At 40.1% G+C, this 21,027-nt stretch overlaps 1 protein-coding gene across 1 annotated transcript; it reads left to right on the forward strand.

Annotated features, from left to right (window-relative positions):
* Nucleotides 1-1,434: 1,434 nt before the first annotated feature.
* LOC127363659 (solute carrier family 25 member 36-A) lies at nucleotides 1,435-21,027 on the forward strand. The gene is made up of 7 exons (XM_051400404.1): nucleotides 1,435-1,879; nucleotides 4,547-4,711; nucleotides 7,455-7,532; nucleotides 10,108-10,208; nucleotides 15,857-15,923; nucleotides 16,040-16,329; nucleotides 17,429-21,027. The coding sequence occupies exons 1-7, from the start codon at nucleotides 1,839-1,841 to the stop codon at nucleotides 17,620-17,622; spliced, it is 936 nt and encodes a 311-aa protein (XP_051256364.1). The 5' UTR covers nucleotides 1,435-1,838; the 3' UTR covers nucleotides 17,623-21,027.

A 21,027-nucleotide genomic window follows, 5' to 3' on the forward strand; every position in this document is an offset into this window, starting at 1 on the left:
TCTTCCCACAGCATCCAAAGAAAATGTTGTTGTTTATAAAAACATCAGGCAGCATTTCTCTTTTTCTGTTATAGAAAACACAAGGATGGAAATTAAAGATGATCAGAAACAAAAAAAAATTTACTTTCATTAAGAAGTGCACTTGAATGTTAATGTTTTTTTTAAACACCTTTACTGAGAGCATTAAGGGCTTTAATGAGAGCAGACATGTTTATGCATACAAAATATGGTCAGGAATATATTCCTGTGACATCTTTATTAAAAGGGAAAATCCCTTTAATGTATTGCATAACAACAAGAGGCACACCATTACCTTTTATCTGACAGAAAATCACTCTTTCAGCATCCATCCTAAATCTCTGAGTCATGAGATGTACATAACCTCTCTAATGCAGGACGTAACATCATTAGTTTTCACTTTACAAATGTGAACAGTGAAACCACGCACATGACTCCAACTTGTCATACTGTGCTCCCAATTACAAAACTGGTTCTGCTCCATTATTGAATCACCAACTGACTATTCTGAGTGTAGTCAGCTGATCTTGTTGAATTTTTCAGAAATAAAAAATCCAGTTTTGGGGAAGTCTTATAGGTAAAAAAGAATAAAACTGCATGTTCTCTGTCATGCTATTAAGTGCTATTAAAGTGCACATGATAGCACTTGACTAAATGCTGATTGCTGAGGTGACCTGCTGCCAATATTATGAGGCTATGAACATACTAAGAACCGTTCTACTAGACACTGTCCGTTTTAATCTCTAATTCAAGTCTGCATGTCATTTCAACGCTTGTCAGAAACAGATCAAATATTAAAGCTACTATTTAAAGAGTCTGGTGCTTGAGTTTAGCCAAAGAGACAACGGTAAAAGGTAAAAGTTAAAGGTCTTGTATGTAGGATTTAGTGGCCTCTTGCAGATTGCAACTCCCTCGCTTCACTTTCCCCTTCCAAACGCAAAGGAGAAACTAAGGTGGCCACGTAATGTGCGAAATGGCCCTGTCTAGAGCCGGTATCTGGTTTGTCTGTCCTGGGCTACGGTAGAAACATGGCGGCCTCCAAAAGAGAAGGCGACCCGCTGCACCTGTAGATATAAACGGCTCATTCCAAGGTATACAAAAACACATCACATTCTTATTTTCAGGTGATTAGACACAAATGAAAACACAGCGATGACCAATAGATCCTCCTAAATGTGACACACTGGACCTTTAAGGGAGTTTGTTTGCTCTGGCTAAAGATGGTTTTTCTTTGGCATGTGAGAGACAAGATAAAGTCCTTCAACCTTCACCTTCACATAAGACAGCTCTGATTCATTCAGGGTTGAGCATGTGAACAGTGCATGATCAGGGCGGAGAGCTCGTGACGTCACGCGCCAGGCTGACCAATAGCAGCGCCGCTCTCCAGCCTATGATTGTACAGTAAATACTATGAGCCCTGCCTCCTTCGCTCTGGCTGCAGCGATGAAAGCAGAAGGGTTAACCGAGACAAACCCGCGGATGTGCCATAAAACCGCCTGTTATCGCTGAGATATCCTTCTGTGCCACGAAGTTCACCTGCTGGGCTCGCAGCTCTCCCGTGGTGTAGTCGAAGATAAGAAGCTCTGTGTTAAAGGGGAACCTGAGCAAGCTGAGAGCCACATAAGAGGGGGGCGGGGGGCTGTTCGTCGGCCCGCTGCAGTCTGAATCACCGGAGACTCCCACCGCTGGTTCATCATCGACGTCGTTTGCCCAGTGTACGTGCGCATCCTCTCGGAGGAAGAAAGCATCGGGAGCCCGAGCCCGTGTTTGACCCTCTGCTGCAGCCCCGAGGTGCGCTGCTTGGCAGAGCATGCTAAATAATGAGCCAAAGGGACACACTGGTTCATTTGTTCGCCGGAGGGTAAGTCAGACGACAGATTTTTATGTAGATATTGGGTTTATTTTTAAATGAACGTGTTCAGCGTTTGAGTATGACTTTGTTTTATCTAGCTAGCTAACAAGGGCCGTTTTATGTGCTACAACTCTGGCCTTGCCCCCGTCGCCAAGTGCTTGCTCATGGTGGTGCTGCTGGGTCTCTGTAAATGTGATGAGGAGTTCCGTCTAGACCTGCTCTATTTGAAAAGTGTCCTGTGATAACTTCTGTTATGAATTGTCGCTATACAAATAAAATTGAGTTGAATTGAATTGAATTGAATTGGCAGCTGTGCGCACTTCCGTCACGTCAGGGTCCAAATCCTCGGTTCACACTTCCTGTCAACACTTCAAAATATGTCCATCTATGCTGCAAAATGTGAACACAAATGTGACATACACGGCGAGGATGTGACTTCAGGGATCGTCCGAGTATTTCCGCTTATTTAAAATCAGTTTTGCCTGCAAAAAAGACTCATTATAATCTACTGACAAGGTTTTAGGCTTATATTTTGGAGGAGAAATGACATTTATTTCCGGGATCGTTGCTGCTCTCTCTCGATAACTTGATGAAGTTCTGCAGCAGCAGTGCTACTCATTTGCCTCAGATATTTTGCATTATAAGAACAGGAGAGAGGAATTAGATGAACAAAATGAAATGCCATTGACATGTTTGTGTATGTGGAGACAATAGTGTCATCTAACCCTATATATTTCGTTTCTTTATTGATGGATAGGCCTATTAACAACCGTTGAAATCCCAACTCCTGTGACTAAATCTATGTCTCTTTAGGGGGTTTCCACACTTTGTATTTTAAGGATCCCAAGGTGCAGAAGATGACCTTTACCCTGCAAACGTCTGATTCAATTAATTCCCGAAAACTTAATCATCTGCTGTATTGCCTAACTGCCCACACAGTAACTTAAGCTGTAAAGGAACTTTAGAAACACAGCACAAGTATAAGTATAAGTGGTGTTTCTGCAGCTACTGCTTTAGGTTAAACTGGGCGCCCATACAGTAGGTGAGGAACGATTGTCATTCACAATTCTGTAGACAGGCTCAACAACTTGTTCCTCAAAGAGAATGTAAACACAGACACTTTTTAACAAAGTACGTCTGTCTTGTCTTTCAATCCATTGTCTTCAGTTTCTGTGTGTGTGTGTGTGTTTACTTGTGTTGTGTGTGTTTACCTTTACTTTCATCTCTGCACCAAACCATTGACATTTAAATATGTTAATCTCGTCACACCACAATTCTTCTGTGATCTCTCGTCAGGGATTTAAAATGTGAGAACAACACAAGGAGACATTGTTATCTTGAATAATAATAAGCTAAATCAGATTTGATCTCTCCAAAAACCTGAGCTGGAGGCCTCTGCACAGTGCTTCCTCTCACAGCCACAGAGACACACACAGGCAGCAGACAGTTTAGCCCTGAAAGTAGGCCAAGGGTCACCGCTGCTTGTGAGCATGAATGTGGGTCGGTCTTTTGAAAGGTAAATATAGCTGGAGCTACTCTAAAGAGACAGCAGCTAGAGGAATTCACTGCCAACAGCCAGGGACTGTAGGGCTACAACTAGTGTTCACCCAACCTATAAAGCATTCATATGGTTTGTCACTGCAATAGTCAACAAGCACTTTCCAGCTTTGTGGTGTCTGATTGTGAAGCTCTGTCTATACAAGTCCCATTGTGGAGTAAAGTAGAGAGGATCAACAAGCGTGCATGTGTAGCACGGGGACAGAACATTGGTTTGAGATGGTGTCTGGTAGCCATTGGCTTATAGAAATAAAGTACTATTTTATTCCATATCAGTGAAACAGATAAATACACTGACATTTATCTGAGATTGATGCGTTATGTTTTCGGTAATGAGGGTGAAACTGATTTCAAGTAGATTGGCTTTACTTTGTTTACATGCTGATGGCTTCAGTCGGGGCGGAGGTCAAAGTCTAAGCAACATGATCAAGGAGTTTCTTAGGTTCGTTTGTAAGCAGTCTTGTTTTTATTCACTGTGTGGGAGTTCAGAGAGCCAGCTGAACAACAGTCTCAATTTTCATGACACCTCATACTCGCCTTCTCAGATGGCGAAAGTCAGCAAAATGGTTACAGTTGCACTGAAGCGCCGTCACTTTCCACTGAACTGTGTGATGAAACCAGTCATGAACTCTTTGCCGGGAGCTTACACATTGCTGAATTGCGCATATCACAATGCCAGGTCATGGTGGATGAAGGCCTGCTCTGAGATCATTTTAGAGCTAAAAGGAATAATAGATTGTGTTACCAGTGATAGGGGAGGTCAGTATTAGAGGATGGTTCAAAAAAGAAATTGGCAGAGGAAATTGACATAGTAGTAGTAGTAGTAGTAGTAGTAGTAGTAGTAGTAGTAGTAGTAATAATAATAATGATAATAAGTTATTGTATTTATATAATGTTTTTTAAGATACTTGAAGACACTTTATGTGACAAATTCAGTGAACAAAAAAGAACATCGAAAACCAAAACACAGTACAAATGCTGTATAGGATATCGATTCTCTCTTTTGACCAATGGGCATTAAATGTGTTTTCTCTCCACACATTTACCCTTTCTGTCCCTTTCTTCCACCACCCCCTTTACTTCTGCACTCTTTCATCCTCAACCCCTCCCTACTTCTAGATGTGGTGGCACAGTGGGCGCTATTTTGACTTGTCCTCTGGAGGTTGTGAAGACCAGGCTGCAGTCGTCTTCCATCACTCTCTACATCTCTGAAGTCCAGCTCAGCACCGTCAATGGAGCCAGTGTGGCCCGTGTTGCTCCACCAGGGCCTCTGCACTGTCTCAAGTAAGGAGAATGACGCTAAACATTAATTGTAATTTAACTTTACTTTAATAAAGATCATTTCAAAAAGGAACAACAGCAAGGTTAGTGTTGATTAAGTACAGGGTAGAATACTTATAGCAGCCAGATTCTGAGCAAACCTAATTATTTATTTATTATTTATTAAACTGTCAGTAAACATTGTTTTATGAATATCATGTGGGATTTTATAATATTGCGATACAGCTATAGTGTTAGATTCATGATATATCTGAACTTACTTTAGCTGTGTGAAATGAAATTAATTAAATTAATACTATAGTAGTGATTGTTTCTCAAACTGTAGTGACAGCTATCAGATTAGTACCCACTACAATAACGGATTCACCTTATTGCCACACAATGTATATTTATCCTTTTGGCCAACCCATTTGGTGTATCTGGCCAACATGCTGCCACAAACTGAAAAGTTTTTTTTCATTTCTGGTGAATTTTGTTTTAACAGAACTACTTGTTTTGTGTTTAGCAAGCTACAGAATCTCTAACCTCTGGCTGTTTTTGGTACTTTCTCTAGACACTTACTGGGAAACCAATGTAAAAAAAAATAAACAACACATTATTCCTTTTTGCCACACGATAAGCCATTCCTCTTCTCATTAGACAGTGGAAAGTTACCAGATGAGAAGTGAGAGTGTAGGGGAATCCAACATTGGTAAGATGTTTATTTGAAACCTACTGAAGGCCAATCTGGCTGGGTACTCATAATTAATGTTGGTCACTCCAGGATTAACAGTGTTAGCCATGTTGAAGTAATAAATATTCAACATGGCTGCGGTACTCTGCTCCTGCTCTCTGGCAACCTATTCCAACGATTGTCACAAAGCCCGTCACACAGTGTTAAACATATTGCATAATAAAGTTGCTATGTGTGGAATTTTCCACAGCCAAATGTGTGCATTAATTATCTTGCAAATTAAGGATTCTTGGGGCCACCCTTTACTTCATAGCTCAGGAAAAAAAGGTGCACTTGCACAGTTCAATAGAATACGAAGTGGTTAACAAGAATTTTTGTTTGATTAAAAACTTGATTTGTTCTCACTGGCTGTTGCAATAATTGTTTTCTTTGTCAGTTTGCCCGCCTTAAAAAGACTTTAACAGAGCTTTCTTTGGGATTTTGTTTCATAACATAAATAACGCCCTCTTTGGATTTAACTTAATCAGGGCATTGTTTTGGGCTCAACATTGGTCTTGTGCCGACATAAACCAACTTCTTGTCCTGTCCTTGAGATAAACAGCCACTGGCAGAAACTGTATACTGCTATTACATGATACAGAGTGGAGAAGGGTGGAAGAGGGAAGAACGTTATGACAGGGAAAGGAAAAAACCCACACGAGTCAAAGTGGGTCAACATGCACTGAGGTGCGGGGACTGTTCCATTTAAAGCAGAGTATGTTAACCAATGATTTACACCATCAGTCCAAGCTCTCTGTCTTTTGTAAGTTTGGGCAACTTGAGTTGAAGTATTTTGCTTTGAGCAGAAGTTGACAAAATGGCACAACTTTCAAACCCACAAGCTGAACAAATATGTAGCTGCATACATAACTGCCCCAAGAAAGATAGGGTCTCTGTGTTAGTTTTAATTATGTGGGACTGCTCAAGTTGAGCTACCATCATAATAATTTAATCTACCCTAAAGGACAAGTTTATTATTTGGCCCAAGGGACCCTTGTCTTTTGGGTCTCTTATTTTTTTCCAGGATGACCTGATGCTTTGCTTTAAATGTACTTTGCATCACAGTTTATGTGAAAACGTGACACAGAATGAATGAAGGTGAACTATGAGCCCTGCTCATTCTGAATGAGGTTACTGGGTTACATTGGAGACAGTGGAACAATCCTTGAACTCCGGTGACAACAGAAACGAGCACACCTGAGCCGTCATGATAAAACCACTATAAACACCACCAGAGCAAGGGCACCTGTCATTTTTTATTTTGGGTCTTCCAGTATGTTGATAGTGACCCTGTGTATAATGTCAGGCTATATTGAGTGTCAGATCTTGGCAGATGGCCTAAAAGTCTAGTTTACTGGTCCATCTGCTTTTGGATTTGGATATAAATTTAGCTACAGAAATCTTGTGCCAAATGAAATTCAGTCTCTATGGTTTGACCACTTCAATTTGGTAGATTTCTTTTGTTTACCATGGTGCCCCGTAAGCATCAACTACTAGATCTGTATTTTTTTGTCATGATACAGCTTTTTTACATCTTTCATTATTTACATTTTAAAAAAAATGTTTACATACAAAGGTGGGATCAAGAAGTGCCTAACATTAAACTAATAGTTTGATAGTTTGGGATAGTTATTTGCTTTCCTACTGAGAGTTAGATGATGTCAATCTTGTGCCTGTGCGGTAAACATGAAGCTCGCTCCTGGCATTGTGCTAAGATAAGCTGATCAGCTACTGGTGTTAGCTTCATATTCAGCATACAGACATTTGTGGTATTGATCTTTTCACGTAACTCTCAGCAAGAAAGTAAATAACCAAAATGTCAAAATATTCCTTTAAAAATAAAAGCAATGCAGTATTCTTTTTAACATTTGGGTTTAAAATTAATGAAATAAAAGTTATGACAACACCTGCATGCACAGAGAAAGAGGAAGAAACAATCCTACAGATATTATTTAAAGAATATTACTGTATGCTTGCACTGTATGGTGGACTAACCAAGTGAACGTTAACTGAAAACTCAATCTCTCTCTGCAGGTTAATTCTAGAGAGAGAGGGACCTCGTTCACTCTTCAGAGGACTTGGACCCAACCTTGTGGGTGTGGCACCTTCCAGGTATGTACAGTATTATCTAGAGTATTCTGGGTGTGTTGCATGTCTTCCACTCCTTCCTAGCTTAACCTTTATGAAGTCTCATACCTCGAAAATTTACAGGTTGAAGCCAAAAGAAAGACAAAGTAAAAGAACCTATACTTCAATATCTGATAACCAACACAATAGAGTAGGTCACCACAGTCTTTGATGTTTATAAGAAACCTTAAGAATGAACTACTGTTATCAGCACTGGCATGACCTGTTATCAGAGAATAAAGGCATTTCTGCGTCATTCACATGTTACATCAAACCTGGGCACACATTTTTATTAAGGAATGTATTTGCTTCTGCTAGAGCTTTTGGCTCATTCAGCGTTCATGTTGGCAGCAGTAATAACAGGCAACAAATACAGAAATAAATGGAGTTAAACTCAAGGAAATGCAGTGAAAATCTCTGCTTCAAACCTGCCGGAAATGAGTAGGTTCCCTATTTCTTAGCTTAGCTGGTTAGGGTTGCATAACAGCCTGAACTCAGTCAATCAAAGTCTGAATGAAACAGCAGCAACAGCTGGCACTGGGCAGCTGTGACACTGTCACCATGTGACTGGTGTCGTGTATTATTACAATGGACTTCCTATATTGAGAGAGTTGTTTGGCTCTAATCCTCCTCTCTGGCATGTCTAGTTTTCCCTAGCTACCGCTGCATCACATGGCTATTGTCATCCCCTACCGCTGGTTCGTTGTGGTCTCTGTCTCTCTATCTGAGTCATCTTCTCCACGCTCTTATCCTCCTGTCTCTGTCCCCCGCCATGTTTGTCATTCTTAGCCTATGTCAGTTCAGAATTGTTCTGTCCCCTGGGTCCTTCACTGTCTATGCTGTTTCACTGTGTCTGGCTCAGACTCTCTGAGGAGCGAAAAATGCCTGTGTGTGTGTGTGTGTGTGTGTGTGTGTGTGTGTGTGTGTGTCTGTGTGTCTGTGTGTCTGTGTGTCTGTGTGTCTGTGTGTGTGTGTGTGTGTGTGTGTGTCTGTGTGTCTGTGTGTGTCAGTCCCATGGGCGAATTGTCCAGCTGTGGAAGTAGCAGCTTGGGTCCTGGTCACGACACCTATAGCGAGCTGTGTTATAGGAAGATGCTGTTACATAAGAAGTGAACATTTCTGCTGTCTGACGTGCAGTTTTATGAACCTCATGAAGAGTGATATTTTCCAATATTCCCTATACATTGAAATATTAAAATTCCTTTCCTTTTTGTATGGCTCCACTGCCACATCAAATGAAAGATTCAGGACACCTTTTTATCATTTTATTCATTTTTATTTTAATTCACAATTTACTTGGTATCTGTGGAAACTTCTAGATCTAGAATTGAAAATACATTAGATGTGGACATTTTCGTATTGTGGGCTAGCAGCATAGCAGCCTTGTTTTTTTAATACTGCTGGTTTGTTATACTTATTGATTTGAGTCCAAATGAAATGTCAATAAATGAAAAGACTTACAGTAATTGGCAAAAACTCCTTCATTAAAGTTTTTCAATTGGTTTGTCAAGAGTCATTCTAAAATCCTGGCCGAAGTACTGCAGGTTATTGATCATCAATGTCAGCATAGTTATTATGGATACAGTCAGTAAAATATTCCAGTTTTAACATTTTTGGCAATGTAAGATGCAACATTTCCAATCCATTTAATTTCAGTCAAATTTAGATAACGTATAAGCTTCTAATGCAACATAATTGAATGAAATAACAGACTTATTATCTTATTTAACTACGCAGGGAGGTCTGGGTTGCTGGGCTACTGAGTTATTCTCTCCTGTTATAATTAGGAAACAGCACTCTGACGATGGAAACCTAAAAAAAGCTTCTGATGCTAATGAGAGCACGGTCTACCGAGCATGCTGCTGGCATTCATTAGCAGCAAACATAACACATGTGCATACAGATCAGCTTACACTGGCAGCATCACTCATAACGTATGAGAGAGGCACATATACATAATTCCTCTCTCATCTGCACTGCAGCATGATTATGTTGTGCATGCATGCTCTCAATTCAGAACGAGGGCTGGGAGGGGAGGTCACCGGGTTTAATTCCACTCAGCAGAAATGTTGACTAAATCCTGTGATTTTATTTAGAGAGGGGCAGCTAAAGTCATTGGAGCTAAATCTGCTACTAAAGTGCGCTATGCGATTGAGATGGTCGGACACACACATGCATGCGCACACACGGGCACAGATAACTCTTTCCCTGGCTTGCTTTTGGACTACATATTAGCTTAGCTTATCCCTGCATCCCCTCATGTACAGTTTTAGTGTTATATTTAAGGCAATTGAAATAGCATTTTCCTATTTAATACAGTTAACTTAATGCCATTCCTTTTATATAAATCATGCAATTATATAATCTGTTTGTATTTTAAGTTTACTTAACTCATGGTTCCAGTTAATGTTTCTTTTATTGTATAGTTGAATTCAGAAGAAGCTAATGAAAAAAGCATTGTTTTCTCCAGCTGTTTCCCTACTAGTTAGTTGTAGTTACTCCTAAGTCAATTTAACCAGCGTGTTTGATTCCTTACTAACCTCTGTTGTATTTGCCACAGAGCGATCTACTTTGCGGCCTATTCAACAGCCAAGGAGAAGCTTAATGGGATACTTGAGCCAGACTCTACCCAGGTGCACATGGTGTCGGCTGGGATGGCAGGTAATGATGGCTCCTTCTCCCCCTCTCTTCTGTTTGTTTGTCACTGTCGGTTGCTGAGTGTTATATCTGCCTGTCTGTCTGTCTGTCAGTCAGTCTGCCTGGGCAGTGTAAATCACTGATTAGGTTTTATATAAAAAACATTCAGTTTGTCTTCATCAGACAGATTTCATTTTTCTTTATCTTCTCATGTCAGTATCCCAGAGTTTCACTTCATTTTTATTTTTGCCTCTTAACCCCCCCTCCCCTTCCATATACATGTGTGGGATGGTGGGATCTTCACAAATTTAAAAGCTTGTGAATACCTAAAGCATGCTAAAGCTAAATAATATTATCTGTCATAAGTAGTCATTACGTAGCTGTTTCATGTATAGAAATATTAAATATATACGATTGGGGGTTTATCAGAAAGCACAATTTGAGACTCTCAGGATCAAACTGACCTTGATTGTGGTAAAAACATTTTGTTTACTGTGAAAGAAGTCCATGCAAGATATATTTATCCATATATAAACACTGTACTTTGTACAATCTACAATCAAATTATTCAAATAAAAAGTGAATCTCCACCTTGAAACCATGCCAGTCACATCTTTGCTACTTACTCTCACCAGCACCCATCTACCAAGATAATACAGTATCTTGTCTCTTCATGGTGGCCTTGCCAGCCCACATACAGCTGATGAGACAAATCCTTGTATCAGCAGTGACAGACTTTAATGCATTAAAACCCACATGATACACAGCACCCAGGCAATTTTAGGCTGTGATTGATTGTGCTGTATATCTTTTTAGCTGTTTGACAAAAAGAAGAAAACCACATGGTCCTCAAAGTTTAGGTTGTGCTTTCCTCCTCTCCTAGCCCCTTTGTCCCTCTTGTCCTTCATTTTTTTTCCCACCTCTCCATTTTTCTCCTCTTTTTATTCTTTAATTTTGAGGCCTCTCCAGAGGACTCTGTAAATGGTTTAACATCCCAGTTGTTACTTAAACAGTGTGGTGTGGGCCCCCTTCTTTGCTCTGTGTGTATAGAGGAGAGAGCACGGCCCCGAAAGGTCAACCGGGGCCCCTGGCACTCGGGCGGACACGTCAGGTAGCACCCCATTTCTTTACACTGGTATGATGAAAACCATGGTGATTTTTATGAATATTAGAAAGTTCATAATGGTTATTCATTTGTAATGATATTACCATTGCTTATGGCAGTGTGTTTGCTTCTGGTTTGTAGTTTAAGGTTTTTTTTATTGCTTAGTCTTGACACACACCCCTTCCCCTTAGCCTGTTGTCTTGTTCCATCAACATAGTAAAGGTAAAGTAATGACACATACGACTGTGGATTTTATGTTGTCAGCATAAAAGAAATGCTAACCTTGTCACTGCTACGAAAGGTTGTAATGGATGTGCTCCATTTAGTCTTTTGTCATCATCCATCAACACCATTAGTGCCTCAGTCATATCTTTCCTAGGAGAATCAGTATCAGTCCATCCAAAAGGCTGCCACTATTTCAACATGATTTCTTCTTTTTTAATTAGTTGGATTTCCTGAAGAGAGTTTGCCTTGACAGTTTAACCCCAATAGTCCTGTCTGGCGCCAGTTTAAAACACACAACTGAATACTTGCCTGTGGACAAGATGCAGTAAAGGCACAGACATGTAACTGATGGAACCGGGCCAACTTTTGCACAAGAAAAGTCAGTGAACTTTTGGTGAATGCGCCCGAAGAATAGGGTAGTAGTACTTCATTTTGCACATAAACAGCTTGGTAAGTTTCATTTATATGAAGTACCTTGAATGAAATACAGGCAAATGTCTGTGTAGTTGTACAGCACACCGTTACGGTATTGTTTCTGTCTTTCATATGCACATATTCCACTTTTAAGTTTGTCAGCACTGAGAAGTAGCAGAGTTAAAGAAAGCCTTAGTGACTGAACAGCTTGGCTGAATGTCTGGATAATTGCTTCCAGTTTGTAAAGTAACTTTGTGGAGTTACTGCCTCTCATGGCCCTCCCTGCTGTGAATTGTGGGCTTCCTTGTACGACGAGTTCCACTCCCTCCAGCAGTTAATCTAAAGCATGTTTGCCTTCTCTGAATGTAGGTCAAACTCCTCTGGAGAAATTTCACACGGATTATGTGTCTATAGAAGGATCATAATGCATGACATGCAGCAGCGTGCCCATATGCAGATGCATCTCTTCAGTGGTCTAGTTCAAGAACTAGATAGTCTTTATGGGCTAAGCATGTATCTTCTAAATGGCTTGTCCAAACTATTAAGCAGGCATATGTGGTTCACATCCAGAAATTCCAAAGTTACTTTGTTACCTGTGAAAAATCGACTGTGAGACATTTTTACATACACATAATTAGGTTTTCTTTCATGTGCATATATTTTAACACAGTTATTAATGGTCTTCTGTTGTCCTATTAAGCTGATTATGATTAAGGAATATGTTATATCTAAACAAAAGAAAACAATTCAAACAAATTCAACAGAAACCATTCATAGAGTTAAAGCATCATAACCAAATGACAGCTACATAAAACAGGCCTCGGTTATAATGTGCACAATTATGAACATTAAACTGTTCGTGTTACAATAAATACAATACAATAAATAGATTTACCCATTAACAATGAGTAACTGTAGAAAACTGTAAAAACAAATACAAGTAATTGTTATAAAAGTATTTTTCCACTGGGGTTGCCATCTCCAGTGTCCTTTTGTGTGACATTGAAGAGAACTTGTCTAATAACTCCTGTTAGGAGTTTTTTTAAATCTGTTTTCTAGAAACAGGCTGGCTCTCTGGAGATGTATTTTTCTCCACGTGCAAGGACGTTTTAAATTTATCCCAGTTTTTCCAGAATAAGGTTTGGTCCAGTGAGTATTTGGGGCCAGTTGAGTTGCATTCATTGTTCCACCTCATTTATTCACTTCGCTGTAATCAGTCACTTAATCCTTATGTCATCACATGTTCATAAAGTCTCCTCACTCCTTTCATCACCATTGTCTACAGCTTAGAGTCTTTTATACACAACGACAAGGTTAGCATTTCCACCTGCCTCTCTTTATTTTCTACCTTATTTCATTAAGCATTTAATTCCGTTATTTGTAGTTTATAAACTGACAGTGGCACAATGATAATGAAGAATACATCTTCAGTTTTATTTTCCTGCCTTTTCCTGTTTGTACTGTACCTCACTCTGGTGAGATGGAGCTGGAGTTTTGGATTGGGTTGGTTTCTATTCAGTCAACATTTTCTTTATTCCAGTTAATAAAAGGATTAAGGGAGAGATACATTGTAATGAAATGAAAGTAAAAGAAATGTAAAACAATTTCATACAACGTATAAATCAAAGTGGATGAGGCTTAAGAGTTGGGATTAGAGTTTGGGGAAAGATGGGGGGAGGTCTTTCCTTCACCTCCCATCTCTTCTCCAGCTACCTGTACAATACCAGTGGGTTGGGGTGGGTGGTTGGTTGATGGGGTTGGGGGTGGTTGTGACTGCTGCTTGTGTGTGACTGTGGTACAGAAAAGCCTGTGTCTATTTTAGGGCTTTACTGTAAAGCTTTCACCCCTGCGTGATTGGGTGGGAGACCCCCGCCATCTGAGCCCCCCATATCTGCAGGCTACTAGCTGCAGCGGGGAGGAGCTGGAGGAGCTTTGCCCCTCCCTCGTGAGTACACGCCATAGACGCTACTTCCTTCTACCTCCCTCTTTTTTCTTCTTCCTCTTTTTTGTTCTTTTCTTCTTCTCTTCAGCAGACCTGTGTCATCCTCTCTTCTTCACGCTGCTGCCTTAATGTAGGGCTGTGTTGCATTGATACACTAGATGTGACTCAGGTCTCTTTATAGACTTGCCCTCGTCCATTCTGCAAATGGTTCGCGTTTTATTTCTTTATGTCATTTGTATCAGAAACTTTTAGAGAGACCTTGTGTCATTTCATAATGATACTAAGTGCTCATTAATTAGCTTTACACCCTACATATAAAACTTTACATTACTGTAAATTGCCTAGTTTTCCCACTGAATAAAAAACCCAATGTCTGTTCAAATTATCATCCCCAGTCAATAACCCAAAACAGGCGCATGCACACACTCACATCTGCTTGACATATATTCTGTCTACACAAATGCATTTTTGATGCATTTTTCAGAGACCCAATTATTGACTGACCCCAGTTTCAAACTAGGCTAACATTAAGTTCGGCTGTGGAGGCAGGTGAACATATAACACGGTTTCCCACCATTGGGAAGAAAAGACTGCACTAAATTTCATGTCGGAGACTTTCCACTTCAGTCCTGCTGAATAATTGAAGAATCTCCTCCAGACACCATTTTGTTTCTCTGTGCTGTTGTACTATAGTTGTGCTAGTTGGGCCAGTATCTGGCCCACAGCCTGTCTCTAGCCTCTAACCAGTTAACCACTGGTTGGTTAAATGTCACAGAGTAAAGATAAAGATGTCCAATAATTGACTAATAAACAGGGCACATTCATATTGCTGAATCAACAATGAGGGAAAATTTATAGCAATATGAAAACTAATAATCAAACTGTTGTGACTTGAACTTGTGGAATGACAGATTTGCTTTCAAAAAGGCACACAAGTGTGTGTTTACTAAAAAGCATATTGAGAGTGATATTTCAAAAAACAGACTGTCTCTGTAAGCTTTTTAAGATTAACTTAGGTTTTATAGCAAATTAATTTTTTATTAGAAACACAAGCTTTCATTAGCATTTCAAATAAATAAATCAGACGGCAGTATAATAATAATTTGCCACACTAAAAGGCCTAAAATTATTTTTTTGCTTGGCCTCATTTTCCACTGTTTAATGTTAGATTTTTTTCAAAAAGATGGTAGATGATAAAAAGCACTCAAAGATGCTACCTTCTTGCACTGTTAGTTGAGATACTACTTTACTTTAGGAAGAGAGCTGCTGTTTATGTATACCTGTGTAGCATTTCACATGAAGAGGATCAATATGTGAATATGGAAAAGCATGCCTTGTCTGTAACACAATTAATGGTTTTCCCAAAAAAACAAACGACAAAGATTGAATTGAATCTTTTTGTGCAGCACTTTGGAAACCTTGTATTTGTTAAAGTCGTGCTATATAAATAAAGTGGATTGGATTGGATTGGATTGGATAAAACAGATGTGGATTCAAATCATCTATACAATAATTATCTGATCCTGTTTAGTGAAGTGCTTTCTCACTGTCCTTGTACAGCATAGAATGCTTAAAGGTCCAGTGTGTAACATTTAGGAGGATCTATTGGCAGGAATGGAATATAATATTCAAAGGTATGTTTTCATTAGTGTATAATCACCTGAATACAGGAATCGTTGTGTTTTTGTTACCCTAGAATGAGCCTTTTATATTTACATGCCTTTCATGGAGTCCGCCATGTTGAACCTCCATGTTTCTACAGTAGCCCAGAAAGTACTGAGCAAACACGGGTTTTAGATTGGGGCAATCATGTTTTTGCTCGTTTTGCGGCCAGTGTCGTTTTTTGTGAAAGTTGTGATCTGCAACTACACCATTAGATGATCTAAATCCTACACACTGGACCTTTTTAATATAGTGAATTTCATTGTGTTATTAAAAATTATCTCTGTAACTGTCTGAACCTCTGACCTCCTCTAAATTTCCCAGGGTTCACCGCCATCACAGCCACCAATCCCATCTGGCTGATCAAGACCCGTCTGCAATTGGAAACCAGGTATGAAATCTCAATCCTTAAAGTGTACAAGTGGAATGCGTTGTATGACTTTTTCTACAATATTAATGAGAATAAAATTATATTGTTACTAAAATTAAAATACAATTTGATTTCAGAACCCGGGGTGAGCGGCGAATGAATGCATTTGAGTGCGTGCGGCGGGTGTACCAGATGGACGGTGTGCGAGGTTTCTACAGGGGCATGTCAGCCTCATACGCTGGCATCTCTGAGACCGTTATTCATTTTGTCATCTATGAGAGCATCAAACGTAAACTGCTGGAGTCCAAGGCCCATGCCAGCATGGACGAAGAGGAGGAGTCTGTGAAAGATGCCTCAGACTTTGTGGGCATGATGCTCGCAGCAGCCACCTCCAAGACCTGTGCCACCTCCATTGCCTACCCTCATGGTAACCTTCTGTCTTACTCTTTGTAGTTTTGTTTTGTTTTTCTCCAAAGGACAGGGCTAATAATATATTTTTCTTATTGTCAACAAGTCCCACAAAAACATCAAAACCAACAATATGTTAATCCATCTTTGAATACTTTCCGACTTTCCCAGCCTGTCTGTGCCCAAGCTCACTATTTCCTACTGAAGACGCAAAAGCAGGACACAAATATATACTTTCATTTTTTATACTAATATATTTTGCCAAACCAGCTGGGCACTGTAGATTTTAATAAATGTTACACAAACAGGAGTAAGTAACACATTTGTTGGGGACTCTTTTAGCCTCCTCCAAGTGCTCCAGTGAGATTTCATGGCAGCAGGATGATGCATGCAGGATCTGCTCAAACATTGCCCTTGTTCGTCATAATGGAGGAACATGTCACCCAGTGCGGCACTCTGCCTAGCTTCAGGCTCAGGTTAAAAATGTGCTCCACTACTCCGCACAGCTGGTCTGCACAGGATTTCAGAAGCTTTGAGCTAATGCCATCAGGACCCGTGGCCTTCCTTGTCTTTATTCTCCTCAGCTCATTTCTCACCCGGTTTGTTGTGAGGGGCAGATTGGGAGAGGGGCGCTGTATGCTGTAGCTTGTGGGTTGCTTAGAGTTTGAGGAGAAAAACAACACCATTTTAATGTCTCTTCTGATCAGTTAACACATCTTGTTTGTTTAGTTTGTCTCTAAAGTGTCTAGCTTTACGGGGAGGAAACAAAGAGAGAGTGATGCAGGTTTTCTTGAAAAATATCATGATCCACTATAAATCTCACAATCATTCTCCACCTATGTGCAGCCCACGGCTGAATGCAACAGTTCAGATACCTTCTCTTAAGATTGTCTGAAGTCATTCTTGGACACAGAGAAAGTCAATATCTCTAGTAGCTTATTTACAGTAGGTTAGGATTAGGTAGGTTGATGGACAGCTGCTATACCAAAATATGGATCAAAAATAGCAAGTTTGCATTTAGGGAGACTACACAACACGCATAGGCAAAGTCTGACAAGAATAACTAGCGGCCAGTAGTGTATTTAACACTGTTTTCTCCCTCTACTCTCAAATTGCAGAGGTGATCCGCACACGGCTACGAGAGGAAGGCAGCAAGTATCGGTCTTTCTTCCAAACTCTGCTGACCGTACCTAGGGAGGAGGGATACCGGGCGTTGTACCGTGGCCTCACCACCCACCTCGTCAGACAGATCCCCAACACCGCCATCATGATGTGCACCTATGAAGTGGTGGTCTACCTGCTTGGCCGTTAGCCCACCAGGTATGTCTCCCTCCTGTTTAAAGAGGGAGACAGTTAGCAAATGATTGAGAAGGAGGCCCTTTGGCGAGGAAAAGTGAGGACAAAATGTCAAAATGAAGACCAAAGGAAGAAATAACATACTCTATCTAGTGGACCAGAAGAGGACAAACGGACAGAAGATGAAGCCCTTTGTTACCATATCTGCATCATCACCTCCAGTTCCCTTTATCAGACTGATGGAGGGCGCTACAGATCACAGAAGAGGTATTATGGGTAGGACGAGAAAGGAGGCACTGACAGGAAAGACACAGAACGAGTTTGGCACCTGTTAAACAAAAGGTACCTCTGCAGGAAAATAAATGAAGCACAGTTCAGTGGCCTTAACGGGAAGGGTTTTAGTTTGCGTCCTCTGAAGCAAAGAGTGAAAAATTGCCTTTTCACTCTTGGATAGAGATATTGTGAAAGGGGAATGCTTGGAGGTAACATAATTTGACAGGAAAGATGATAACTAAAATGTAGGTAAATTTCAATAATCCAAGAACCTGTACTTGGCATTATTTGTCTGCACTTGCTTCAGTGCTGTGAGACTACTGTACGATTAGATAACTGGCAGTTAAGGAATGTTCATTTAAAGCAGAATGTCAGAGGGAAGTTGGCATTTAAAAACAAAGACATGAGTCTGTTTTGAAGTTACCTGAACTACCCGTCTTTGCACTACAGAAAGTGAGGCTTCAAGCATTCCCCTCTGAACACTGCAGTCAACACCCCCTCGGTGGCCTGAAGTTCATACGTAGCAGTGAGCTAACTGGCCAAACACAATGATGAGCTTGTGACGGCCTGCCACTCGAACACATGCCTCAGAAACCAGCATGTGTTCGATAAAGAGTGGGTTGAAATGCTGACTTGCTCATTGAGCGTTTTATTTCTCTACAGCTGTGGTGGTGACATGCTTCGGCGGAAGTTGGCCTTCAATGTTGGCAGTTTCTCTTTGTTCAAACTCAAATAAGACGAGTATACAAGGCCAGCTTCTGCCTGCACCCAGTCACTGCTCAGGAGGACTTTAAAATCTAAAAAAACACGAGACCAGTGTGTCCTTTTTTGAGATGTGAAGTGTGTGATTGTTCAAAAGGTACCAAGACTTAGTACTATTGGAGTGCCACTACTTGAATATAATGTGACGGTGTGGGGAAATGTTGGAGTGGGAGAATGTTTATAGAGTTTCATCATCACCCCGTGTGTGTGTGTGTGTGTGTGTGTGTGTGTGTGTGTGTGTGTGTGTGTGTGTGTGTGTGTGTGTGTGTGTGTGTGTGTGTGTGTGTGTGTGTGTGTGTGTGTGTGTGTGTGTGTGTGTGTGTGTGTGTGTGTGTGTCTCTGTGTGTGTGTCTCTGTGTGTGTGTGTCTCTGTGTGTGTGTGTGTGTGTGTGTGTGTGTGTGTGTGTGTGTGTCTCTGTGTGTGTGTGTGTGTGTCTCTGTGTGTGTGTGTGTGTGTGTGTCTCTCTGTGTGTGTGTGTGTGTGTCTCTCTGTGTGTGTGTCTCTCTGTCTGACTTGTTGGTTACTTTCACAGTGATAATCTAACTGTTAGGGTTAAGAGTGTGTGTGTGTGTGTGTGTGTGTGTGTGTGTGTGTGTGTGTGTGTGTGTGTGCTCGTGTGTCTACGTTCATGTGTGGCTGCATGTATAATTAATATCTACTCCAGATTTCCCTCCACTAACTATTAACTTGCGAGACACTGCGGTTGCGAGTGTGGAGAAGCTCCTGTACGATACTGGCAGCTTTCATTCCCACTCTCATGCCAGTCCTTTCTTCTAGTGGCTTCCAACTGATCTGATAACATGCACTTTTGTGGCCTTTTAGGGCTTGTGCTTTGCATTTTATTGTGTGGACAGTTTGAACTTGTACATTGTAAAAGAAAAAAAGTATTACTGTATATCAAAATGGTATTTTGCATTTTCTGTTCTTATAACAGATATATTGTACAGTTTAAAGTTCTCAGTAGTTGTGAAGGATGTCCAAATGTGTGTGTGTGTGTGTGTGTGTGTATATATATATATATATAATATAGATCCTGTATATGCATATCATTTGTTGTTTTTCTCTGAGACCCATGTATGATCATGCTGTAGTTTGCGTTTGCAAATTATTGCTTTCATTTATGTGCAATTTGACCTTGTTTTGACATGGATTGTTGATATGAATATTGATATTGCTTAGCTGATTTTTCTTACAGTAGCCTATACATTGTGGGTTTTTTTTGTATTTGTATGTTGCTGTCATGAAAACATTTGTTCTTACATGAAAGCTGACAAATGCTGCAGGACAAATACTTTCATGTAAGCGTTTGTGCTGGAGCGTTGGTCATTTTACGGCATTCATAAAAAGTGTTCCATTTTGTAAAGTTTGTCATTGGTAATGTTTACATTGTTCATTAGTTTCTGTCAGATTATTTTTGGTTCTCCAAGCAACGTGTTTTGAAAATCAAGTTTTTTTTTTTGTTATAGTATTTTAATGTAAGAGCTCGAGAACTGAAATTGTGCTTCTACAACACTGTACAGAGTACCACAGTGAGTTGGGACTTTTAAAAACTGAATCAAAGAGATCCAGAACTTGCTAAACTAATCTGATACTGAAGAGGGTTGTTGGTAAGAGATGGTAAATGTACCCTTTAAACAATCCTTTCAAAAAGTTCATACAGCATACATAAAGATCTTTTCAAATTGTATCCAAGCACCTCTTATATTGTTTATTATCAAAACATCATTTTTTTTACTTGACTTTTAAAACTTCTGTTAAGCAGAGAAAAGCTGTCCCTCCACAGCCTCACTGACCCAGTGGTCTCACACTGCTACATATGGAAATGATGAAGTCTGCTTCTAGTTTCCATGTTTAAAAGTATTGTTTATATCATCAATTATAGGAATCTGGTGCGTTCACTTTGTTGAATGCTCTCGTTTTTTCCACACTTGTTGCTGGATCCTTTCAGAGGCAAACCAAGGCCTGTGTTGTACCTTGTAATAGTTATTGATTTTCAGTCTCCATTGACATGTTGTGCTAGCCTATAGTTGCTGTCGGTGCTTGAAAAAAAAAATTGCTGACTCATTTTAGCGTCCATGTTTTCCTGTAATACACTAATAGCTTTTATCTCTGGCTTCATCGCAGTAATACTTGAGGTCAAATTACCAAAATGTGACATAAACGGACAACTGGACAAACGGTGCAAACATTTCACTTTATTTTTTACCTCTCATTTCAGTGTCTGTATGTAATTCAATATCTAACATGTATGTTGGACAGGATGCAGCCTCAAGAAGGGTTGAATGAAACCTGGAACATTGATTTTTGCCAGCTCAATCATTGATGTATTTTTTGTTTGTTTGTTTTTTAAACAAAAAGTAAATAAAAATCCTCTTGCAACTAAAA

The sequence above is a fragment of the Dicentrarchus labrax genome, unplaced genomic scaffold (genome assembly GCF_905237075.1).
Source record: "Dicentrarchus labrax unplaced genomic scaffold, dlabrax2021, whole genome shotgun sequence".
Lineage (NCBI taxonomy): Eukaryota > Metazoa > Chordata > Actinopteri > Moronidae > Dicentrarchus > Dicentrarchus labrax.

Excerpts from the sequence above, each read along its gene's own strand:
- LOC127363659 (XM_051400404.1), top strand. The coding sequence starts at position 1,839 with ATGAGCCAAAGGGACACACTGGTTCATTTGTTCGCCGGAGG. Across the intron at positions 1,880-4,546 it reads GTTCATTTGTTCGCCGGAGG|ATGTGGTGGCACAGTGGGCG; the intron begins GTAAGTCAGACG and ends CCCTACTTCTAG. Across the intron at positions 7,533-10,107 it reads GTGGGTGTGGCACCTTCCAG|AGCGATCTACTTTGCGGCCT; the intron begins GTATGTACAGTA and ends TATTTGCCACAG.